At 40.1% G+C, this 26,925-nt stretch overlaps 1 protein-coding gene across 1 annotated transcript in view; it reads left to right on the plus strand.

Moving 5' to 3' along the window:
- The window catches only part of PRKDC (protein kinase, DNA-activated, catalytic subunit), a 4,917,417-nt gene that overhangs the window by 3,924,388 nt on the left and 966,104 nt on the right, over positions 1-26,925 (plus strand). The window contains exon 55 of the mRNA XM_044065724.1: positions 14,141-14,259. Within this exon, the coding sequence (XP_043921659.1) occupies positions 14,141-14,259 (119 nt within the window). The remainder of the gene's footprint in view (positions 1-14,140; positions 14,260-26,925) is intronic.

Below are 26,925 nucleotides of genomic sequence, written 5' to 3' on the forward strand. Positions count from 1 at the left end.
CCTCCCTTTGAGCCAGCTGCCTCATCAGATTTGCAATATTTGTCCTGGAAAACAGCTTTCCTTCTGGCTATCACCTCAGCTCGTAGAGTTTCAGAATTACAGGCTGTCATGGCTGTCCAGCCTTTTATCATCTTCCATCAGGACAGAGTTTCCTTACGAACCAACCCGTCCTTTATGCCTAAAGTGGTATCCAGGGTAGCTTTAAATCAGGCCATACATTTACCTACTTTTATCCTAATCCTCAAAACAAAGGGGAGAGATTACTACATTCCTTGGACATCCACAGACAACTGTGTTATTATTTGGACAGAACAAAGCTTTTCAGAAAATCAGAACAGCTCTTTGTGGCCTATGCGGTAGGAGCTCAAGGAAAGCCAATTTCCAAACAGACAATCTCAAAATGGATAGCCCACTGCATACGCTTTTGCTATTCCTTTCATGGCAAAACTGTACCTACAGGCATTAGAACTCATTCCACCAGGGCCACTGCCACCTCTGCAGCCTTCCTCAGAGGAGTGCCTACCAAGGATATTTTGGAAGCAGCCACTTGGAGTTCTGTGCATACCTTCTCCAAGCACTACAACCTACCATTATACTCCAAATCTAGAGCAGGCTTTGCCACTGCAGTCTTGCAGGGCATTTTGGCTCCTCCTAGTTCCACCTAGTGCCTACCACCCCTTTCTTAGCTTTGGGATTCTACCCATCTGTTATGACTGCAGCTGTATGCACGATGAACATAGTACAGTTTTGTACCTACCATAAATGTAGATGTTCGAGTGCTAATACAGCTGCAGTCCAGGTTTCCTCCCTCCTTCCCCTCTTGGGACAGGCCTATAGGCTAGCACATCCTCATACAACCTGATTGGGGTATTCATTTATGATGTATTTGCTTGCAACTACTGTATTTTGATTATATTGCACTGCATTATTACACAAATTTATGTATTGCCTTCCTTCTGGGGGCACCTGACATCTGGGGCAAGAAAAACTGAAGAAAATGGCATCGGCTGGTTCCTTTATACCCCTGTCGCACTGACGTCAGGGAAGAAGCGACAACAACCGATGCCGGACCTAGACTTTGGAATTCGGCCGACCGAGGACCCGCCTGACGGCAGGAGAACCCATCTGTTATGACTGCAGCTGTATTAGCACTCGAACATGTACATTTATGGTAGGTACAAAACTGTACTTTCAACAGCAACAAATCTTGAAAGTGCCAGATGTCATGTCTTCCATAATTTCAGGGACAGATTCCAAAGATAATATGTAATGTGCATTTCAAAAGGAGTGCTCAGTTTGATAATGCCATTTAAAATGGCAAATAAAAAACTGTGGGAACCATCCACAGAGTGAAATTGTTTGTTTGGAGTACTGAAGGACAGAGAATTGTAGGTCTCATCATTCCTGCAAGCTGTGCATCACCACTGATGAAGCCTTCTTTTGTCTTCTGACCAACCTCACCAAATAGCAGTGAAATAGCAACAAATGTACAACAGCTTCATCTGCAGAGTATTCGGCACTTCATCGATGCAACAGAGTGACAAAAAACAGAGGTCCAATATCCCAGTAGTGGCGACATACCTACTGCAATGGAAGTAGGAACAGAAGACTACATCAGCACCTTGGACAACATATGGACATTAAGGATATGACAGAAGACATGGACATCTTTACGAAACCAGCAAAATCAAGAGGTATGATCTCATACAAATGGAAAGGTTCCATACCTCTTGATTCATTTTTTTATTTTTTTTTGTAACAAATTAAGATGTTAGAGTTAACCGTTATTTTAAGAATTAGAATGAGAATTTGAATTTTAGGGCAAATATTAGACATTTATTAAATGTATTCATTGTTCAAATGCACCTACAATACAGCGAGGGGGTCGACTTTGGTCGCTAGTGACAGCGAAACAGTTAACTATATGATATATTTTATATGCGGCCCCAAGACAATTTCTGTTCACTCAATGCAGTCCCGGCAAGCGAAAAGGTTGGACACCCCTGAAATATACCCTCTTTTGTTATATTTTCCCTTCTAGGCCCTCCAGGTACATCCTCCCTATTGCAAATCAAATTCCGGTCCCCACCTATAAGTAATATTCCCTGCGGAAAGCTGATTACTTCTCCCAGAATTTTCTTAATCTCTGTTGTAGCAGTTTTAGGTGAAATATAAGTACATGCCAGCATAAATCATGCTGAAATTTTTTATAGGAATATCAAAAGGGACTGATGCCACCAAAGTCTTTCACCAGCCAGACTTACTTTACTGCCTGGAAAAAAAACTTTATTTTGAAAGAATGAATGGGTTCGTATCATGTACCAGATAGTCCCAAGTTTTTTTTTTTTCCTATTTTAGGTGTCTGTATGATTTAGACCTTCGTTATTTCATGGCCAGGGTGCAGCTGCAATCTATTTCTGCCCATAATGAACTTGTGGAGGGCTGAAGTGTGATCCAGCCATATATTGTTATGTAGTTGCTTGAAGAAGTGTTGCGTTTTTGCCCGTCTTTGAAAAAAATCTGGTTGCAGCCATCTCTGCTAGCAAAAATTCTGGCATTTAATCTCTCGTGTTTGGGAACTCTTGTATGTTTCTCTCAAGGATTTCTTGTCACTCTGGACAACTGCATGCTTCAGTTTTTAATTGGCTTCCTAATTGTCCTTGAACCAATCCACTGACTTCACTGTTTTCTTTACTTGGGAAAAGAAAAGGAAGAGTGAGCGGTTTTTATTAAGATTGGCTGTTTGTTGCCTTTGCCATAGGGCTGGCAGTCATTAAGCACTCCCATTCCAAGTGGATTGCTGTCTCCAAAAGGTGGTATGCCTGCCTATAGGAAAATGCTGCTTAAAAATTCACTCCATGAGCCACTAATCTGCTTCCAGTGTTTGTTTCAAGGATGTCTCCACTGCAAAAATCTGGGCTGAAGCCACATTTCCCTTATAACATGCATTCACCTAGTATGTACATAACTCTGACTGTAGGAGCAAAGCATCCTTTGGTACGTTACATCTTCAGAACTCATCCTTATGATGATTGATTCTTTGGTTATCTTTGGCTTCTTCCACTTTGGATGTGCTGGTAAAGATTCTGCCCATTTATTTCCTAGGGAATACTCCATGTTATATATGATGGATGTTTTCTGACCAGTATCAGATGATCTGTGAGGGGGGCCCTCTTCGGTGGGTGATTTACCCCGTGCTTGGATGGCAGTTGCATTTAGCCTCGCCTTTTGAAGTTCTTTAAAAGTTCGGCAAGTGTATAGTGGAATATTACTTGTTAAAAGTGTGCATATATATAATCTTTGTTTTTTCTTGATTTTCAGGCAGTATGCTGGATGCAGTCTGGTGGCTTCTGGGTGTATGATTGCATAAATACTTGTAGTTTGATATTAGTGTGTGGTGGTATTGGGCATGTATGGCCCCAAGCATAGGGACTTCTGAGAAAGTAGTACCTTACTGTAGGATGGCAGTGGGGATGCATTCTGTCATTGACTAATCAAAGATCCAGTTATAGATCAACTGATGTTATTATATTTTTTGGATGGTGCAGTGGTTTGTTTTATCGCCTCACAGCAAGAGGTTCTCTGGTTCAATTCTTGGCTGGGGTGCCTTCTGTGCGGAGTCTGCATGTCCTTCATGCATTCGTGTGAGATTCCTCTGGGTGCTCTGGTTTCCTCCTACATTACAGTGACATGCATCTGGAGCATTTCTCTCCAGGCCTCCACTGAAAATGGTCTCATTCCAAGTCGGACTTTCCCAGTAAACAAATGTTTAAAATAAATTATTTTATGTTCCATACGGGACCTCATGTCTTCACCGGCCAATTCTAAAAGAATTAGATTCTGTGAAGGTTTCTAAGATTCTTTTGTCTCTCCAAGATTTAGCTAAAACCATTGATGCAGCTAAATTAAAGCATTTCTCCAGATGGGCATTACCCAATCTTTTTATGTATTAGTGGTTCTGTTTAGTACCAAATGATCTGTCCACTGCTGCTGATCATGCATTCTTCATGAACTCTAAACTGCTTGACCATTCATATGGGCCGTCTTTGTACCGAAGGAATACTATCTCATTTTGTGACCTCTAAAACATTGCATCACTATCCCTGTGAACTTTTTCCTAACTCAAGGATGAGTGTCTGGGTCCTACTTGACCCTATGGACGGGCCCTCTCCCTTTTAAGAGGGAGATAGAGAGTGCAGTCTGTTGGTCTACATCTATGATTAGCACTCCCTCTTACTGATAAGAGACGAGCATTATATGCACAATCTGTGTATTTTGTGAGATGTTAATCCCTAATCCCTAATTGGGCAGAGTAAGCATGATGCATTTTCACTACCCATGTCACCTGCCATGCCTCTTCCACAGTCAGTTTAACATGCTGTGCAGAAAGCTGTTCCAGTCTCCAACAGAGTGGGGTGCTCTCCTCCCATATATGCATTCTCCACTGCTAGTGCATTCAAATTCCTGAGACTTCAGTAAAAATTGGATTGGCTGGGCCATAGTCAAGGCTTTATTTTTCTGCACCATATTGCTTGCTTGAGGTTTTATTTTTTTTCTGTAAACCCACAGTGTTTCTGGGCTACATCTTTTCTGTACTGTGTAGTTAAAATATGTTTGTTCACTATGCAGCTTTCAAAGAACTGGTTGAAATTGTGTCTGTGGCTTTTCTTTCAGAAGTTGCTACATATGTAATTTGTTTAAGCCACCATTACCTTCTTGTGGTTTTATCTTTGTGCATGAGAGTATAGCATATACGTTTTTTGTAGCAGTGTGCTGAAGTCTGATCTTTTCCTTTTCTGTTTTAAGACATTTTTGGTGGCTATTTCCTGAACACCAGGCTTTGTAGTATGGGAAATATAGCATTCTTGTCCTTAAGAGCAAACTTCTTCTGGGATTTCCAAGATGGCTGCACATTGAATAGCAGCTTAATTGTAGCTCTCCCAGTATGAAAAAAGAAACTTAGCAGAGAAAGCCAGTGGACCTAGATTTCTGGGTTAATTTCAATAACTGGCTAGTAAGTGCACTGCCTGGATGACAGGAAGAAAGAAATACAGAGGACCTGAAGGAAAATCGGCAGCAAAAGGTGACAAAAAACACTGACTGGTAAAAGTACTGTAGCTGTTCATCAAAAAGCAGTGCAAGCTCCAGACATGACTTCCAGTAACCTAGTGGAAAGTATAAGGCAACTGCAGACAGACCTGATTAAAATTCATAAAACACTGATGTAGTATATCAACTCAAACAACAAAAGTCTGAAAAAATGGAAGAAGCTTTAAACAGATATTCAGATAAGGTGATAAAACTGCAAAACTCAGAGGTCGAAATGAAGAAAAGGCTGGCTGAATATGAGACTGCACAAGAAGAGAATTTTAAGAAATTAATAGAATTAGAGCATAGAGCAAGTAGGCAAAACCTCAGATTTTTTGCTGTACCTGAGAAGCTGAAAAGAACAGACTATTAAATCTATGAAAACAAAAATAAGCAACTGGACTGGTATTCCACAACAGGAATCCTTAACTGAGAAGGCACATCATGTGTATGCTCCAGACCTGGCCATGAGAAAACAACCTAGATGTTTAATAGTAGAGATGCAATTTTACCAGCCGAAGCAGTTGATTCTGACAAAACTGTGGCAGAAGGTCAAAAATACTAAAAGTAGGAGGCAACTTAATTTTTTCCCAAACACCTTTATTGAATTATCACTTGTGACATATGCAAATTTACATTCATATAAAAGTAATCAAACTATATTAACATAAACATTATACTTCAGATATATTGCTATATATCATATAACCTAAGCAATATTACATAAATTATTCAGTTTCTGCCTTTTTAACAAAACATCTTTATTAAACCATCACTTACTACATAGCCAATGTTAAAAAAGCATGGCAGAAGAAAAATTAGGGTGATTTCTCTCATTCTTGCATAGAAGAATGATTGGGTTAATGGTATTCGCTTAGTCTTGTAAGAAGTTTTTAATCGAAAGCAATTAAATGAAAAAGAATATTGAACATTATTAGGCAGGTTTTTTTTTCTAGTAAACAGTTCTGTGCCTGGTTTTCATGTCTCTTGCAGACAATCTGATAAGGAGAAATGGCTTGGAGAAAATGTTTTCTGAAAGCATTCAAGTGTTTTCCCAACTGAGAAAGCTATAAAGATAAGACAAAACCAGACAGCATTTAATAGAACCACAGGCTATACTACATGTCTTAGCATGGATGAGCTTTCTTTTAGGTTGGCGTGTGTGTGTGTCTGTCAGTTTGGAACATTTGTTCATTTTAGGAGGGTAAAACTTCAATGTTTGAAGATGTAGTTTTGTGTGTAATTATTACGTTAATAGGTTTTGGGGGGTATTGGGGTGTGTGCATATTTTTGTTTGATGGGTTTCAATAAAACAAAGTTCTGTAAGATATGACATGGGCTCAAATGGAGATGACAAGAAACAACTGTATAAAAGATTAATCTACCAAAACAGTACATGCGTGTAACACAAAAGCTGAAAGTAGACATTTAACAAAAAAGCTGTTATAAATAAAAGGTGGGAATACTAATCTCTCAAGAATATAATGCTTTCTATAATATATTTAAATGTAATGGTCTCACAGATAAATACAAAAAAGAAAGAGTATTTAACTATATTAAAAAAATGTATAGTGCAAATAGCTATGTTACAGGAGACACACTGGGAAAGAACTAAACGTGAATTTGATAAAGGAAGATTTTCAGGATGGTTATTCAGTGGAATACTTGAGGCAAAGGAAGAGGGGAGTACTTCTATTAATTGCAAGAGGATCTTCAATAGTAATAGAGAATAAAAAAGACAATAATGGTGGATTTGTAGAATTAAGGGGCTACTGACAAGGGAGAAGGATTACACTGGCATGTAGTTATATTCCAACAAAAGCTACTATAATGGAGCTTAAAGAAAATTCTGGGAGAAGTCTGCTTTCAGCAAGGAATATTACTTATAGGTTGGGACTGGAATTTGATTTGCAGTAGTGAAGGTGTACCTGGTGGGCCGAGAAAGGAAATATAACAAAGGAGGGTAGGTTTTCAAAGAAATTTTTGAAATTATTTGGCATGGAAGATGTGACTTCAGTACTAGGAGTTCGGAGGGAATTTACATATTATTGCCTCACAGCAAGAGGTTCTCCCATTCGATTCTCGGCTGGAGTGCGTGGAGTGCCTTCTGTGTGGTGTCTGCATGTCCTCCCCGCGGTTGGGTGGGTGTTCGAAAGACATGCGTAAATGCACGTGCCTTCGTTGAAGGTTGAACGTTGAGCTTGGCACCTCGGTGTTCGTGAAAATCTGCTGCCAATCATTAGCGGATTGGAGTTCCGCTGTGGCGACCCCTAACCGGGAAAAGCCGAAAGACAACAACAACATTCTCTGAGATGCAACAATTGGTCTAGGCTAGACAGAATTTGCATTTCACAGGAACAGTGAAGGTCTTGATACGCACCCAATAACTATTTCAGATCATGTGCCAATAATTAAAAAACACAGGGTAATAAAATAAAAGTGAGGCACTGGTGCTTTCCCACCTATATGTTGAAAAGAGAAGAATTTAGGAACGGGTAGTGAAAATTATTCAGGGGCTATTGGAGAAGATAGAAATTTCTTCAGAAAATATAGCTGGGGAGTGGGATAACATTCAAGTGGAGTTTAAAAATAGGGTAGAAATAAAAGCAAGGGAGATATGGTTAGAAGTAACAAGAATTATTTAGAGGGACTGACAAATGTTAAAGTATTGCAAACTAGGGGGAATCTTGCAGAACAAGAGGAGAAGCAACTGCAGAATGCTAAACAGAAAATAAGGGATTACCTCGTTAATGTCCATGAGTTTAGAAAGATTTCTGTTAAGTAACTGTTTTTTGATAACTCTAGAGCACAAAAACATTTTAGCACAACACCTCAGTCAACAAAAAGTAGAAAGGCCTGTCACCAAGCTTAGGGAGCCTATAATGATGGACGACATCCTATAGAAGTATTAGAAATATTTCAGAAATTCTATGAAAGTCTGTATAAAGCAGAGAAATATGGAAATCAAGAAAATGTACAAATGGAGATGTTTATGGAAAAATTGAATATACCAAGATTTGATGTAGATGAAGCTCAATTGCTAACATGATAGGAGAAAATGAGATAAAATGGTGATGTATAACCAGTCTATAAGAAAGTCCCCAGGAGTAGATGGTATTCCTGTGGAAGTTTGGAAGGTAGAAGGGGAAAAAAATGAAAGATCTGGATAGTTTTGTTTAACAGTATTTTAAGAGGAGGAGAAGTGCCATCATCCTGGAAGAAAGCGGTGGTAGCTGTAATACCTAAACAGGGTAAAGATCCATCAGATCCAGCTTCATACAGACCCATTTCAATACTAAACCATGATTTTAAAGTGTTTGTCTATAATGGCTAAAAGAATGGCAAAAGTGATGCCAAAATTGATAGATTTGGATCAATGTGGTTTTGTGGAGGGGAGGCAAACATTTGACAACATTAACAGAACACTGATGGTCCAGAGGGAAGCAGAATGTAAGAAAATACCACTGTTGGTGGTGGGTCTTGATGCAGAGAAAACATTTGACAGAGTAAGCTGGGAGTTTATAAGCAGAGCAATGGAAGCATTTTGAATTCCCTGATAAAATTAAAAGGTTGGTTAGGAGGACAAATGATGGATCAGAGGTGAAAGTGGGTGGTGTCCTCTCTGATGATCTCTGCTTTAACAGAGGAACCAGGCAGGGGAGTCCTCTTCCCCCTTTGTTATTTGCATTATATTTAGAACAACTTGCAAAGAAAATTAGGGACTTCGAAACTCAAGGATGTAATTGCTATGGTAGTCAAGCAAAGCTGATCCTATTTGCAGATTACATTATTTTATACTTGACAAAACCAGAAAGGGATATTACTGTGCTGTGGAACATATTGCAACAGTTTCAAATCTTTTTAAGATACAAAATTAATGAAGCTAAAACAAAGACAGTAAATTATGTACCGACATACGAATTGGTTCAGCAGTATTCATACATATGGGGATATGATAAAATGGAGTATTTAGGAGTAGGGATTAAAATTATTCCATTGTGGCAGCTATGGTAATACAAAAACTTAAAAATGGAAGATCTGTTGTATGGATATTGATAGTAAGATACAAGCATTTAAAATGTTTTTAGTCTCAAGTCTTGTACACAGGTCAGGCATATTTTTATTAACCAGATGAGAAGTTGTGGATAGCAGTTAAAGATCTGAAGGATTTTATCTGCAAGGGGAAGACTACAAGAATCAAGTGGGATAAGCTTATTCTTCCAATAGAACAGGGTGGATTGGGATTACCCGATTTGCAGGGGTATTTCAGAGCAACACAGTTACGGCTCCTATTATACATAGCACAAGCAGAAAACTATAATTCACTGTCGAAAGACATGATGATGAAAGGTGGGGGGGGCTCAAGAAACAATGAGAGACTGGGATTTTGGATGCAGACCTTTGAGTAGAATGACAGTAATCATACAGAATATTATATTCATAAAGTAGCAGAAAATATTGTAAGAACTAAGCCAACCCAGGAATGGAGAAAGGAGATTCTGCTGATAGGGATGAATGCAATTAGGGATATAGAGAATAGGCAAGAGGAGGCTGGAATTTATTGCAGAAAACTGGCAAAGGAACCAAGGTATTGAAAACAATTACCTAGAGAAGGACAGGTAATAGAATGGGAAGACACCAAGAACTTATTTGGACTGCAGGTTAGAGATCACCTTCATATCAAAGATTGATATACGTGTAAAGAAATAAGGGGTCCTAAACGAATGACCAGCACTGATAAGAGTTTCTAGTAGAATCTTGAACAGAAGTTGCCGTTAAGAAAGGAATAATTAGTAGAGCATATAAAATATTGTATGATAACTATAAGAATCAGTCACAGGGGGTTAGTAAAGGACTGGGAAAAGAGACTGAAGAACCAATTCACAAAGAATCATCGGGGAAATATATGTATGTCTCCCAAATATGCAACAAAGTCTGGAAGATTTAGGATCTTTCTTTGGAAGCATTAACATAGGTATTTTTATACCCCAAGTAGTCCCCAAGGAATTTTTCCTCAGGTAGATATCAAATGTTGGAGGTGTGATAAGGAAGATAACCGGGAACATATTTTCTGAGAGTGTAATGAGTTGGCAGACTTTAAAAATTCCCTGCATACTGCTCTGTTAGAAAATGCTGAGTGAGCAATTTCTAACTAAGGAAACTATTTTTTTGAGCTATGATACAGAATTGGAATTGCCTGGACATAGTAAGTTCTTGCTGAGTCTAATAATGATGGCTGCCAAAAAAGCAATTACTAGAAAATGGAAATCAAGTCTAAACCAACTGTACTATAAGCAGTAACAGAGAGAAAACAACTGGAACTGGGATCTTTAGAAAAGGGTAGGAGCAAATTACATATAAAAATATGGGAAATGTTTGAACAATACATGCAGAGGAGGAGCAAGGTTTAAAAGAAGGCAGGAATTGAATGAACTATGTTTTGGCTGACTGACAATGACTGGATGTATGTGATATATAATCTTTGCAGCTACATTTGTCTCGGCATGATTTGCAATGTATCATGTTTGCAATTGAGATTGTGTTATGGTTTATTTTCATTTATATAAATGTAAGATTTCCTATGTCATACATCATAATTTAATAACTTTTTTTGTTTGTTTTTTTTAATTCTTCCTCAGATGTTAGGACTTGCTGCTAAATATATGACCCATTTACCAGTGAGTTTCCTGGGCAGATCTAATTTTAGAAATCCTTCTGGAAAGACTTCCTTTTGCATATCCAAATAGTTGCATTTTTCCTGTAACAGAGGAAGTATAGATAAATCATTTATGATGCTTAACTATATCTAAGTGGCCAAACCATTTATTAACAAGTGTTACTTCCTGGGGAGAAAAGAACTTCATGGCATTGCCACACCACAGTTTACCAGAAACTGTAAATGTTTGCTTGTTTCAGAGTGCCCGTTTCAGGATATTTGTAGTGATGCAACCTGGACTATACACGCCCACAGGCAGGGCAAGTTACATGTGTCTAAGTTCTACTTGTGTAAACAGCCTGTCACTATTCCAACAGCTATTGCTTTGATGATTGAAACCCAGAGAAAATGATTTAGTTAAGTTGCACCTACTATAACTCCTGATCCTTAAAGACACATTATACAACACGCCAAAGACCTTCCATGTGTCTGTGTTATGATGATCTTACATTTTGTACAGATAATGTCTATATTTGGTATGTATTTTGACATTTTGTTTTTCAGGCCACTCTTGGAATAACTTTCCCTCCTTTTGTTCTGCCCAACCTTGGGAAAGAATCGAAGAGGATGTGGTACGGAGTGACCCTGTTTTGCTTGACTGTTCACCAGTGTAGATTGGAAAAGACAAAAAAGAAAAGCATTTCTTTTCTGAGTTGCTGAGAAGTCTTCACCACAGTGCCATCTGTATGAGAGAGGAGTCTTAAAGCTATTGGCCTGTTAATAAATTTACTTTTGAAGAATTTGAAATTATAGCAATTTAACTTAATTTTCTCCTTTTCTTTTTCCTTTCTTTTTTTTTTTTTTTGCAGAACCTTGAGTTTTAATCAACTAATTCATATTCTTCACATTGTTTTACTACAAAAGCAGCTACAGTCGTTAGAATTGCTCTGTGTGTATATTTGTTTATATACATATCAGCTGAATTATCTTTTCCCAGCAGAAAATATTTGCTTTCCTGTTGTAAACTACTACAAGATTTTGCATTTAATTTTATTTGCATTTGTTTTGTAACACATTTTACTAGGATTTCAGTGAATAAAAGATAATACAAACCCACAGTCAAACTGGCCAGATTATAAACCTAAAACTAACAATAGTCTGAACAACTATTATGAGCTATTTACATTATATGCAGTTGCACTGGGAAGTAATTAGTATTAGATGGAACGTCTCCTTACAAGGTATGAAAGTCAATGAAGAGAGAAAAGAGGGAAGGAGTTAGAAGTAATAAAGCTAAATGCCCTGGGTATAAAACAAAAGAAAAAGCCACATTCAGACAGTTAAGGTGTAAATATTCAAATACATTTTTATGATAACGTGAGTAATTAAAAAACTGAGAAGTTTGATGTGACAAAACCCTTAAGTGATATTCATTTTTTCCAAACACTTTTATTGAATTATCACTTGTGACATAGGCAAATTTACATTCATATAAAAGTAATTAAACTATATTAACATAAACACTACACGTCACATATATTGCTATATATCATATAACCTAAGCAATATTACATAAATTATTAAATTCCTGCCTTTTTTATTTTAAACAAGAAACATCTTTATTAAGCCATCACTTACTACTCAGGCAGTCATGCATTTATATAAATGAGAACAAACCATACTGAAACAATTCTAGTCGCAAACATTTTACATCACAAACGTACTGACCACACTCCCAGTTGCAAACATTATACATCACTTATAATCTACCCAGTCTTTCTCATGCAAGCATTGAATATCTAATTTAAATCCTTCCGCCTTTTAGACCTCATTCCTCCCTTATATGTATTGTTTCCACAATTCCCATTTTTTTCCTAAGTAGTTTGCTCCTACCCTTTTCTAAAGATCTCCATTCTAGTTGTTTTATCTCTGTTACTATATTCACTACTTCCAGAATAGTTGATTTAGATTTTGATTTCCATTTTCTAGTAATTGTTTTTTGGCAACCACCATTATTAGACACAGCAAGGCCTTACCATGTCTAGACAATTCCAATTCTGTATCATAGCTCAGGGAAATCTCCATCGTCAGACCAATCTGCCCACCCAGCATCTCTGACAGTGCATCCTGCAGGGAATCCTTAAAGTCCGCCAACTCACGGCACTCCCAGAATATGTTCCCATTTTCCTCTTTCTTCCCCTCCGCACCTCCAACATTTACTCTGCCTGAGGAAAACCTTGAGTGATATTCATGATAAAATCTTCAGCAAGATATTCAAATTATTAAAGTTGTACCTCTCTTCTTTCATTGAGGAATCCAAAGAAGCACATTTTAAAGCTTTGTGAAGTTTAAGTGCTATACTAGTATAGTTTTTCCAAATTAATGATTTTTAAATGAGACCAATTCTTGGAGATATATGCTTTGAGTAGAAAAAAAACAACAGGTAATTAAAATAACTAAATTAGTTTTATGTGTTTTAGGGACTGGAATATGCAGGATAACTAAGTGCCAGGGAATAGCTCCAACATCAGGAATGTTGTGCATTTTGGATATTAAAACATTCCACATCAGATTGACTAATTTACAGTACCAAAAATATGCATTATGTATGCATTATTACATTTGCAGTTTGAATGTGTTAGTGAGAATGGGTGAATAGAGGGCTTTTTAGCCAGTGTAAAATAGGCATTACTTAAAATAATAAATTGAGTAAAAAATTTTGAAGAGGGATATAACAAACTATTATGAAAAGATTTACTGATCAATTCCTCATTGTTTAGTGATGGATCATAGGTCATTGCAAATTAGTAAAAAGAAAGTTACAGCTTAATTTAACAGCAAGTTTGTACGATTTAGCAGTATCTTTGCTTTGTAAAAGAGTAGAGAGAAATTGTTTTAAGAAGACAGATTTATCAGTTTGCTGTTGTATATGTGTTAACTTGATATTTATAATATAAATTGTTTTATAATATGTAGGTATCCTTTAGGAAGATTTAAGATTTGCCTTGTTGACTCTACTGAGGACAGAGCACATCGAGCAAAATCCAAAACAGAGCAATGTAACTCTCTCATTTTCTTGTATATTAATTTTGTAGTAGCACTTCGCTGTTAGATTTCATTGTGACATTTTGTTTACACTTTTAGTACATTTTTGAATTAAAATGCTTAGTTGCCACAGGAATGTGCGTACATCTCATAATGCTTTGCGCTGAGGCTACCCCTTTTTACTTCTTGAGCGACTGCCTTTTGTTTTGCTGCACCTTTCCTGCATAATGCAAGTACTGTATGTTAGAATGTCTGACCTGAAGTTGTTCTTGTGGGCCACTTTTTTTAGATGTAAAACTGATGCCATTTTAAATATGGAATGTAATTTATTATTGCTAATTATTTTGACAGCATTAGCAGCAAGTCAGAGGGCAGACATTCTTAGGCTGAGGCGTCGATTTCTGAAAGACCAAGAGAAAGTCAGCTTGTATTTTGCAAGAAAGGGTGTTGAAGAACAGAAACAAGAAAAGGTAATGTATGACTTTGTCTACAAAAATGACCATACCTGGAACTTAGGATTTGTTTTCCAAATTTGTTTAGGATTTTGCAGTGAACCTAGAAATTTTTTGCTGATTTCAGCAGTGACTAACCTACAGTTGCATAGTAGCATGTACAAAATGAAGTGTAGTTGCTAGTATTAAAGTCAACATCAGCAGCAGTTTAGTGCTGTAGCTGATAGCCTACTATTTCGGCTTAGCCTTGTTTTTCCTGCTCTATACAGCTGTCATTATAAGAAAGAAAGGGTAAGGAGCAGAATTTTCAGTGCCAGTTTAACTGTGTTTGATGTAATCCCAATAGCATTCAGAGTACTGCAGAATAATCCATGTAGTGAGAAGAATTCATAAAGTAAGATTGTTAGTAGAAGCGTTTTTTTTAGTAACTATTCATAGCTAACATGAAAATCAGTATTTTGTGACAAATTAATGTGCAATTAACTTGTAAAATTTGCTACAGCTTTAGCATGAAACAAAATGCACAAAGAGGTTATGCTTTTTTCCCCTCCAACAGTGATCTTCAGTTGTAGAAATGTGTCAGTGTACATGATGATAAAAATAGTCTAAGTGCCTGAGAGAGAGAAACAGCTTGTTAGAAACATGGATTTTTGGTACTGGTGGAGGAAATCCATTCAGTAACTCAGTAAATGTATTGGTATTGTCTGTGTCTGCAGAGAGTGATGCATGCGACTTTGTCTCTTCTGTCTAAAACCTTTTGATAATGTAGAAATTGTACATTAATGGGGCATGCCTATTGTGGTATGTCCTTTAATCCATGTTGTAGAACTGCTCTACCCATTTGTCCCTGGTCCTTCTCAGCCACTCAGATGGTTTCAGTCTGTCACTGGTTTTCATCATTTGGAAATGTCCTCACTATGTCTAACTGATGATAGCAAGAAGATGCCAGCAGTCAGATGAGTGTGCAGATCATTAAATCATAAATTCTTCCTGTATTTCCTTGGACCATTTCCTTTGGACCAGAGAACAGAACTATCAGGGTTTGATTTCATCTTTTTTTCTTTTTTTTTACAGGCACAATGCACACATATACTGCATAACATAAGAGCCATCTGGAAGGCCTGTTGAACGATTTCAGGCAGGTACTAAGAGATGCAGTGTCTACAAGCCTGCAGTCTGGCTTTATTTTGACGTGTACTGCTGCTGCTGTAATTGCCTCTGCTCTTTCACCTGACATAGCCTGTTACATGAGGTTTTATTCCATTACTCATCTCTGGCTGTGTATGAGGTTGAGCAGTGAGTTACCTTGCCAGAGTCCACTCTGGGAAAGTGTGATTCAGGGCCTTATTTCAACCTCATGAGGTTTTGCAAGTCAATAGAGTCAAACCTCAACCCTTTGAAGTACCCCAGTGCATGACTGTATGTTATACATCAGACCTGGGATATAACTCTTGCCTTCCCCTAGTGTCTGTCATCTAATTAACAAGGGCAATACAGTGTTTCAGTATGAACATTCAGGCTTTCCTGTCAAACCACTGGGTTTTTCTGATGTATTTTGCACATGATGGTGACAGTGCAGGAGAGGGCCGTTCTTTAGATAGCTAAAGCATTGCCAGTGTTGGGTCTGATGCCAGTGCTAGTGCTGCTGTACCTTTGGAGCTCATTTGCATGCTGTCGTCTTCTCATTCGGATGCATGTTGGTTACTTCTGTGAAGGCTGCCAGCCTAGCCAGATAGAATTTTGGAGACAATTCTGTCATCTGTAAATATTAATGTAAACCACAGGTTTGTCTTAAATGAAAAAAATGCTGTTACAAAAGTGTAATAACAGTGCACTCTGCTGATCAAGTGAAACATGTTGTGACCCTTTAACCTAAAGTCTGCTCTGGCCTGTCTAGATAAAGGAATTCTTGCTATTGTTGTAAGGCCAGAGTAATGGCCAGAATTTGCATACATAAATGTCCTTAATGGCTTTGCTTCCTGACCTGGAGTGAGCTTACTAAAGAATGTAGCCTGTTAGCCTGGGAACCCCAGGAAAGTGTGAAGAATGATGTAATGTGAACCAGGAATGTGATTTTAAAAACGGAGAAAATCAGAGAGCAATTAAGGATTTTTGTCTTGACCATCCAACTCATCAGCCTGTGTTCTATATGTAAGTTTATCTTAGACTTGTGTTTTCTCTTAGAAATAGCTAGAAACTAGAAAGATTAGACTGTGTTTTTCTGTGATGTCAGAACTGTACTACTGAATTATTTTAAGTATTTCTCTGTGATATCTTGACTAGCACTGTGTAGTAAAAAGTATTGTCTTGTGTTTTGACTTCTACTTCTTCTTTCGGCTTGTCCCGGTTAGGGGTCACCACAGTGGATCATCTGTCCGCTCATGATTGGCAGTGGAGTTATACGGTGTCGAGTTGCCAGTCCGGGGCTCAACCTTCCACAGAAGGCAACACACACACACACTCACACCTAGGGCCAATTTAGAGTGTCCAATCCACCTACTGCATGTCTTTGGGATGTGGGAGGAAACAGGAGCACCCAGAGGAAACCCACGCGACCACAGGGAGGATATGCAGACTCAGCACAGAAGGCACCCCAGCTGAGAATCGAACCAGAGAACCTCTTGCTGTGAGGCGGCAACGCTTACCACTCCACCACCGTGGCCACCCTTGTCTTGTGTTTTGACTATATTTATTAAATATTTTTAAACCTTTACAATTGTGGCTGTTTTTGTAGAGATCATTTAAGCTCTTTAGAGTACTTGCAGGCCTTTGGTAAAATTGTATAAAGCCACTCCTATAGCTTTAGCCCTGGGCTATACTATCAATTGGATAATAATATTGCACAGTAATAATTGGACACCCTTTTAAGGGCCTTTGAGTAGCTAATAAATATTAGTGGGTGGTGTCAAGTGGTACTGCCTTTTAGTCTGGGAAAAGGGGGCACAGCTGGAGAACCTGTGCCAGCCTTCCCCAGGAGTGTCTGTGTGGTTATATAAACTCTTCTCAAAGTGTGTGTGTGTGTGTCAGCTACTTGGGCAGGGGCACGAAGCACTAGTAGGACAGAGAGGGTGCTCGAGGTTTTGGCTTGCCCACTAGCCTGAGACCTGGACCCTATAGTTGTGCCAGTGGGGAGTCATATTGGAGACCTGGAGAGCAAGGGAGCGACCAGCCCTTGACTGACTGTGATCTCCGTGTGCTCTTAAGGGAAATTGCACTTTACTGTGTGTATTTGTTATCCTTTCCTCCTATATGAGACGCCTCTCACTGGTGTTAGTGGTGAGGATTGAGGCTCCCTGCTGGGAAAGGTCATGGGCGTTACAACTTCATCCCCACTTTTGGATCTTACTTTCCAAGGACAGACCTCTGACGGGCCTTTGCCTACCTTGTTCTGCCATTTGCAATCAATTACTTTGCCTGTTATTGGATGCATGGCTTCAAGGCCTCTATTCGAGCATCTCTAAAAGTACATTCTGTGCAAAGAGGGTCTAGTTTCATAGGAGCACTTTTTCTGTTTTTATTTTCCATATTTAAAAAAAAATCATGTATTCTTGCCTATGGATTTATTTTGTCCATGCCATTTCACTATTTTTTTATACATTTAATGACTTCATTGTCAGGGAGCAACACATGCCGTTACAGTCATAAAATGCTTCACACAGTCATATAAAGAACAAGAAATTTAAAACTTTTCATCATGTGAGATAGATAAAAATTCCATCTGCAAGGCATATACATTGTTACCATCCCAGAAAGAAAGAACAGTCCCCAAGCCCATTTCCATAAATCTACATCTCCTGGAGAGGTGGTTATTCAGTTTAATACTGTTTGCTCCTGCATTTATTTTCCTTATTTTAAAGTAGAGCTCTCTCAATGCTTGGTTTTATTGCCCATCTCAGAGTAAACTGTTGTCTAAGGGATCTGCTGAAGAGGTCACATAGTGTAGGCTGTGAACATTTCTTAATCAATATCTTCTGTAGATCAAATTAGTCTGTTCAACTGTTGTCAGTTTCCAATTAGATAAGCCAAACACCTGTACTCTGGTAAGAGCACATCTGCATATGGAAATATTTTCTTTCATTATTTAAGATGCTTATTAAGATGCTTACTTTGTAAGTAATCATGTAGGTAGTGGTACTCTTTTTAGCGTTCACAAGACGTCAGTAAGGTTTTCCATGATTTTCAGCAGCTGCGGTCTTCTGTGTGGAGGCATGCGTGAATGGGCGGCCTTCGCATAGTTGTTGGCCAGGGCTGGTAACTTGGCATGTAAAATCCACCTACAAACATTGGTGGGAGGAGTTTCCTGTGGGACCCCCTAACACACTTTGCAGAAGTAAAGAAAAACTATACCCTTGGCTAAATCTGCATTCCTTGTCTGTCCTTGTCACAGATGTCATACATATCAACTTAACTTTTACCCTTTTGATTCAATGTTTTCCGTCTCATGCTGCAGTGTAATGCATCTGTCAAACTGCTTTTTGTTTGTTTTTTAGTTGGCCTGCTGTTAATTTATAAGTCATTTTCCACCAAAAACAGTTATTTCTCCATATGTCCTATGCATTATAGTCCATTTTACCATATATATATATATATATATATATATATATATATATATATATATATATATATATATATATATATATATATATATATATATATATACACATATACACACACACACACACACACACACACACACACACACACACACGCGCACACACACACACATATAGGTCCGCTTCTAAATCTTGAAAGCTCATAATCTTGAAATTCAAAGTACTGAAGCCAAAATCCTGAAAGTTCAAAATACTGAATTTCATTATATTGAAAAAACAGAGTACACCAACACATACAATATTCCAACACAACAACATAACCAAAAGTTGTTTACTGAATTTCCTGTTTGCACTTAATTTTAAATCGTTTTTTTTTCTCAAAACTTGCATATTTTCTGTCCTTGACCTAGCACTCTTGTGTGGGGTCATTTACTGCACTGTTATAACTTGATATTACCTGTGAACCTCTGCTATCTCTGAAAAAACAAAAAAAAAATCTTGCTTTTTTCCCACTTTTCTGAGATTTAAAAAAGTTCAGTTACAGGCTTGCTGTTTCCTGAACTGTTTGTAAGTTTCTGTGAGGCTTTTGCTTGGGCTAAAGGAAAGTCTCTCTGTTGATCAGTGGCAGTGAATAACATTGAGCAGCCTTCCCTGCCCCCCATAGGAGTGGTTACTGACTTGAAACTGTAGTTTTATTGGCCAACGGGGGTCATTTCCAAAACTCCTTCATCTTCCTCTCTTAAAACCTAGTTGCCTCGTGGTTTTGGCGTCTTTTCAGGCTTGTTGGCTGTTGGTGAAGCACCCACCAAGAGGAGAAAACGCTGAGAGAAGAAGGGAGCCACTTTTGAGATTTTAAGTATTTTTTCTCTGTTTATTTGCTAAGTTTTTCTGCATAGCTGCCTAGTTTGAGCATTTTCTGGCTTGTTGATTTCTGCATTAGTAGCTGTATTTAGAGCACAACCAAAAGTTGTTTGCTGAATTTCCTGTTTGCACTTGACTTTAAATCGTTTCTTTTCTCAAAACTTGCATATTTTCTGTCCTTGACCTAGCACTCTTGTGTGGGGTCATTTACTGCACTGTTATAACTTGATATTACCTGTGAACCTCTGCTATCTCTGAAAAAACAAAAACAAAAAAATCTTGCTTTTTCCCACTTTTCTGAGATTTAAAAAAGTTCAGTTACAGGCTTGCTGTTTCCTGAACTGTTTGTAAGTTTCTGTGAGGCCATTTTTGCTTGGGCTAAAGGAAAGTCTCTCTGTTGATCAGTGGCAGTGAATAACATTGAGCAGCCTTCCCTGCCCCCCCCGTAGGAGTGGTTACTGACTTGAAACTGTAGATGTTCTTCATCTCACATTGCTGCAGTCCTTACACTTGGGTAGTCCGCTGTCCTCGGTCGGCCCGAATATCAAAGTATTAGGCTGACGTCGGTCAAGGCGCTTAAGACTGACATCAGGACGTCAGGGTACAAATACGCATGACCGACGTCATATCCTCAGTCTTTTTTGCCGCATGGTCCGATGCAGAAGCAGCGTTGCAAGTGCCGTTCGGCGTTCTGAAATTTTTCGAATTCGGAGTTTCAGACCGAGTCAAAGTTGGCTAAGTACCGCGTTGGGGAATATTTTAGTTTTTCTTGCCTCAGTGGTTTACCGGATGTCAGAAAAAGTGAATAACTGTATTTCTTGTGGGAAGCAGATACCGCATAGAGATTATCATACTTTGTGTATTCCTTGTTTGGGGCCTGAGCACGACGTTGTTGGGTGTCGCTTTTGTGCTAGGTTCAATAAGCGCACTATTGCGAAGGTTAGATTGTGCCAGGTTGGTCTCGGAAGCGGTGCAATTATAATATGCCGCCGGATGCTCCGGCCCGCTTCCAAGAAGCGCAAAGACAAAGCAGCTAAACCCAGGCAAGAAGAGTCGTCCGCACGGACGCCGGTTCTTTAGAGGCGTCAGTGGAACCGGTGGTTCCGCCGGAGGCTTCTCTGGAGTCCCAGGGGGAGACTTTGATATTGCAGGATGTGGCCTCTCAGGAGGTAGGTCAGGCTGAAGGGGCTTCTCAGGTTACTGTACTCCCCTCCCTTCCTAGGGTGGTTAGGCCCTCTCCTTCTGTTTCCAAGGCTTCTCCCAGAGGCAGGCCAGGTTTAGCTTCTGTTGGTGTCACTCCTAGTTCAACAGGATCTGTGCCCAAGAAGCACATGGCAGAAGATTTAATTACTTTGATTAGAGGTTCTTTGCCCCCTCCTGATAAGAGGCCTAGGGTGGAACCAGAGTTGGGGAGTTTTGAGCAGGCTTCGGATGTTTCTGAGTCTTCGGCTGAAGACTTGCAGGAGTACTCTCCTTATTCTGATTCTGATGCAGATGATTCCACTCCTTCTGCTTCTCCTCCAGAGGATTTTTCTTTTTCAGAGACTCTTCATTCCATGAGGGAACATTTTAAGTGGGAAGGTCAGGACTTCTCTGATTCCAGGAAAAGGCTTAGGGAATTTTTGCTTTTACCCCAGCATAGGCCTTTGGCTATACCACCTGTTCTGGATGTTGTGGAAGATGTGTTTGCAGAGGCTTTACTTAATCCTGATTCTTTGCCTCCTGCTCCTGTTAAACCGGATAGGTATTACAGGGTGCCTGAGGCTCATAAATATCTTTATAAGAGTCCTAGGGCGGACCCAGAAACTGTTAGTCAGGGACCTAAGGGTGTCAAGGCCTCTGTTGTAAAAATCCGGTTCCTCCAGATAAAGAGGCCAGAGCTTTGGATAGATGGGGAAAGAAAGTCTATACTTCTTCCACCTTAGCTATGAGGGCTTTGAATTGCCAGTTTCACATGTTGAAATATCAAAACTATCTTCTTTCTCAATTGAAGTCTAAGGTAGATGCTCTGGCGGAAGGCATTGAGTGTAAAGAATTACAAGATTTGGTGCATGTCTCGGAACAGGTGGGTAAGCATTCTTTGCAATGTGGTTTTGATGCTGTACAGGCCTCGTCTAGGGTGGCTGCCACTGGTTCAGTTCTTCGCAGGCACGCCTGGCTGAGGGATCAGAATTTATCTGACCATGTTAAGACAAGGATTTTGGATGCTCCTTTACAGTCTGATGTGTTGTTTGGTTCACCTGTGGAGTCAGTCTTGAAGAAAATGGAAGACAAGGCTAAGTCTATGCAGGCTGTTAAGGATTTTTGCAAGTTCAGCCTCCAAGTTTAGTAGGAATTGGCCTGCTAAGGGGTGGACGTATCCTTCTTATGATTCTCAGTCTAGGGGTAGATCTAGACGTGGTAGGGGCAGAGCTCACAGCTCCTTCAGACCTAGAACGGGGAGTTCACCTGCACAGTCTTCGGGTGAGGGCAGGGGCCAGTCCTTTCGTAAACAGGCCCAATGACCTACCTTTTCAGCTGCCAGATCCTTCTTGCCTGGCAGCACCTTTGGGAGGGAGGTTGGCACTCTTCAAGGAAAATTGGAGTTTGATTACTCAAGACAGATGGGTATTGGATATAATACACCAAGGTTACAAGTTTTATTTCCATACCTTGCCTCCTTTCAAAGGCATGCCAGACGTTCCTCCTCAGCAAAGACTAGAGGCTCACAAACAAATTTCTCTGCTACTTCAAATAGGGGCCATACAACCGGTCCCTCTACCAGAAGTGGGCCTAGGATTTTATTCTCGCCTGTTCCTAGTCCCAAAGAAGGGGAACACGTGGAGACCAATTTTGGATTTATCTATCCTCAACACATATCTGGACATTCCCAAGTTCAAAATGTTGACGTTACAACAGCTTTTGCCTCTGCTGGGCAAAGATCACTGGATGGTGACTCTGGATCTCAAGGAGGCTTACCTTCATGTTCCTATCAGGCTCAGTTGCAGGAAGTATCTGCGTTTTCGGGCTGGGAGTTCTCATTATCAGTTCTCTGCATTGCCCTTTGGCTTATCTACTGCGCCCAGAGTGTTCACGAAAGTTCTGGCTCCAGTGATAGCTTTCTTCAGGCTAAGAGGAATACAGATCTATCCTTATTTGGATGATTGCCTGATTCTGGCCCAAGAAAAGGACGAACTTCTTCATCATTTACAGTATGTGATAGCAGTGCTAAGATGCCTGGGATATTCTGTGAACGAAATAAAGTCCAGTCTAGTACCCTCTCAGGACATGTGCTTTCTGGGTGTGAGACTGAATACAGCATCCCAGATGGCCTTTTTGACCCCGGACAAACAAAAGAATCTTTATCTTTACTTCCATCAATTGTCTCATCAGTCCAGGCTGACTGCAAGGACAGTCCTTCAAGCCTTGGGGTTCATGGCATCTTGTATTCTGGTGCTTCCCAATGCCAAACTGCATATGAGGAAGCTACAATGGTATCTCAAAGATGTATGGACACAGCACTGCCAAGATATGGACACTGTCATTCAGATAATACCTTGCATTCAAAAGGAGTTTTTGTGGTGGGCTCAGGAATGTCACCTAAACAAGGGACTCTCTGTGACCCGACCAGAGGCGCAGTCAGATTCTAACGACGGATGCCTCAGACAAAGCTTGGGGAGCTCATCTAAATGGAAAGTGGGTACAAGACACGTGGCCTGCCAGACTTCAACATCTACATATCAACCTGAAGGAGATGTTAGCAGTCCAATTTGCATTAATAGCTTTCAAGGATTTACTTCTTCCAGGGCAGGTGTTGGTTCTAACAGACAACACAACTGTCATGTGGTACATCAACAAGCAAGGGGGAACGATTCTTATCCTCTATGCAGACAAGCAATGATTTTGTGGGAGACTGCTCTCAGTTTACAGCTAAATCTTCAGGCAAGGTTTCTGCCGGGAGCACAGAACTCCTTAGCAGATGTGTTGAGCAGACAAATTATGGATCCCCACGAGTGGAAATTGGATCCTCATGTATTTCAGAAATTGACAGTGTTATGGGGAACTCCAGACATAGATCTGTTCGCTTCTCCACTAAACTACCAGCTGTCAAAGTTTTGCACAAAAAGGTTTCATCCCACAGCTTGGAAAGTGGATGCTCTTTCATTCAATTGGAGCAATCTTCATGTATATGCCTTTCCACCTCTGCCTCTCCTCCCAAAGGTACTCCTGAAGGTCAGACAGGACAAGCCAAAGATGATTTTAATAGCTCCAGATTGGCCTCGACAGCACTGGTACCCATTACTGAGAAGTCTGGTACAGGAGCCTCCATGGCCTTTGCCTTCGATTCCACACCTGCTGTCTCAGGAGAACAGTCATTTACTCAATGTCAAACTTCACTCTCTTCATCTAACAGCCTGGCATATTCTGTTTTAAACCCTGGAGGGTCTCAGCTTCCTCAGCAAGTTTTGAATGTTATTTTGGAGGCCAGAAGGCCTAGTACAAGGAAAGTGTACGCAGATAAATGGAAGAGATTTTTATTTTGGAGTACAGCAAAGGAATTTGATGGTTCTCAGCCTAATTTAAGTGTGGCTCTTCAATATCTTACTGAGTTACTGGACAAAGGTTTGTCCTTCTCTTCTATTAAGGTTCATGCTGCAGCAATTTCTGCTCACTATGACTGTGACCCACCATTGTTTTCTCATCCTTTGTTTAAGCAATTCCTTAGAGGGCAAAGAATATAAGACCCCACGTAGAGCTCCTACTCCTGCTTGGGATCTCAATTTTGTGTTGGAGAAACTCACTCTACAACCTTTGAGCCTGCAGCTACTGCCGAGTTGAAATATTTATCATGGAAGACTGCTTTTTTGTTGGCCATTACCTCTGCGAGAAGGGTTTCTGAATTACAGGCCCTTATGGCGGTTGAGCCTTTCTTAATTTTCCATAAGGATAGGGTATCTTTGCACTAATCCTTCCTTTATGCCTAAAGTGGTTTCTAGTGTGGCTTTAAACCAAACTATTCATTTGCCTACTTTTTATGCAAACCCCCAAAATAAAGGGGAAAAGATTTTGCACACTTTGGATATACACAGGCAGTTGTGATATTATTTGAGCAGAACTAAAGGATTCAGGCAGTCTCAGCAGTTATTTGTTTCTTTTGCTTTGAGTTCTCAGGGCAAGCCTGTGTCAAAACGGACTATTTCTAAGTGGATTGGGTTTTGTATTGCTTTCTGTTATTCCCATCATGGTAAGGAAATTCCAGCTGGGATTAGGCCTCATTCCACTAGGGCTACTGCCACTTCTACAGCTTTTTGAGGGGGTGGCAACTAAAGATATTTTGGAGGCAGCTACTTGGAGTTCAGTGCATACTTTCTCTAAGCATTACCACCTTCCACTTTACTCTAAATCTAGGGCTGGTTTTGCCACTGCAATTTTACAGGGCATGTTGGCAGCTCCTACTGCTTTATAGTTTTGCCATCCTCCCTTAACTCTGCTTTGGGATTCTACCCAAGTGTAAGGACTGCAGCAATGTGAGATGAAGAACATAGTACAGTTTTGTACCTACCATAAATGTAGATGTTCAAGATCCACATTGCTGCAGTCCAATCCCTCCCTCCTTCCCTCTGTAGTTAGAGGCGGTTGTGTGGTTTGGGTTGTGAATATTGTGGATAGTGTATATATTGTACATATGATTAGTGCAAGGGTGGTTGGTTGTTTTTTGCTGTCTTTTGGTTTTGACCTTTCTTTTTAGGGTCTTCTGACATCTGGGGCAAGAAAAGACTGAGGATATGACGTCGGTCATGCGCATTTGTACCCTGACGTCCTGATGTCAGTCTTAAGCGCCTTGACCGACGTCAGCCTAATACTTTGATATTCGGGCCGACCGAGGACAGCGGACTACCCAAGTGTAAGGACTGCAGCAATGTGGATCTTCGAACATCTACATTTATGGTAGGTACAAAACTGTACTTTTTATTGTCCGTTTTGGGTCTATTCCTGCTTCTTTCCAGCCCCTGCTATCAAGCACGCCTTAACGTGCTTTAGCATGGAGTTGCCACTAGAGCAGCATCGGGCAGCGCCAGTTTAACAAGGTTAAACTTTTTCTGGCTCCATAAAGTCTGTTCTTCAATTTTTCCCTTAGAACTGCTCTGTTAGGAACCTAAACAGTTTACACCTTCACTAAAAAGCACAGCACTTGTTCCCAATTGCTTTTTCTTCTCAAAAAGCTCAGCACTTGTCTTAAAAGCATATCCCTTGTCTTATAAGCATTTTCTTTGCAGGTCAGGCACTCCTATATTATACAAATCCCTCACTTGCAAAACCCCCCAGGAGTGCCCATTTCCCTGCTAAGCCCTCTACTTTTCTGTCTCATACCAACTCATAATTCTTTCTAGCATGTCGAAGGGTCAGATGCTGACATCCTCTCCTGCCCAGTTGGTGAATCTGGGAATTCTGGGGCAATGCTACAATTGCCTCATGTACACGGACAACCCTCTCCTCCTCCCACATAACACTAACACTTGCGAGAGATGCAGCTATTTAGCCAAACTGGAGGCTGAGCTCTCTCAACTCAGGACTGGCAAGACCAGGCAGGAGGAGAAGGCAACTACACACACCACAATACAAGTCTCACATAACTCAACCACACCACTGAATCAAACACATAAACACACTAAGACATACTCGGAGGCTCTGAGTAAAAATTACCTAAACAGCAAAGGCCTCCAAAGCAGACACCCAAGCAACTGCAAACTCAAGACACCACACAAACAACACATAAAAAACAAAATCAGTGTGCAAAGCAGTCACTGCCCTTAAGGCCAAATACAACACCAAACATACTTGTCATAGGTGACTCCATAGTCAGACACACTGACGTCCCACTCACCAGGCTGAACAAGGAGAAGGTCACGGTAAGCTGCCTATTGGCCGCTAGAATCCGCCACATAACACAAGCACTCGGGTCACTCCACGGCAAGTACAAGTATGACACAGTCATTGTCCATGCTGGTGTGAACGACCTGAGTTGTACCTCCCTGGACTACATGAAAAGAGACATAGAGGAGCTCTCTGATTATGTAGCCCAGGCAGGTATGACCCTGACCCTGAGCAGTATCCTTCCTTCACCACGAATGATGCCACAATATAGTGACAAGATGATCAGCTTTAACAATTGGCTTAATTTCTGGTGTCATTCAAAGGGGATCCAGTGTCTGTCTGCTTGGGATGACATGCTTGACAAGCCACGCTGCTTCTCAAGGGACGGCTTGCACCTCTCACCCCTGGGATTCCG

This window comes from Protopterus annectens, chromosome 3.part0 (genome assembly GCF_019279795.1).
Source record: "Protopterus annectens isolate FY-2018-M chromosome 3.part0, PAN1.0, whole genome shotgun sequence".
NCBI classification, from domain to species: Eukaryota; Metazoa; Chordata; order Ceratodontiformes; family Protopteridae; genus Protopterus; species Protopterus annectens.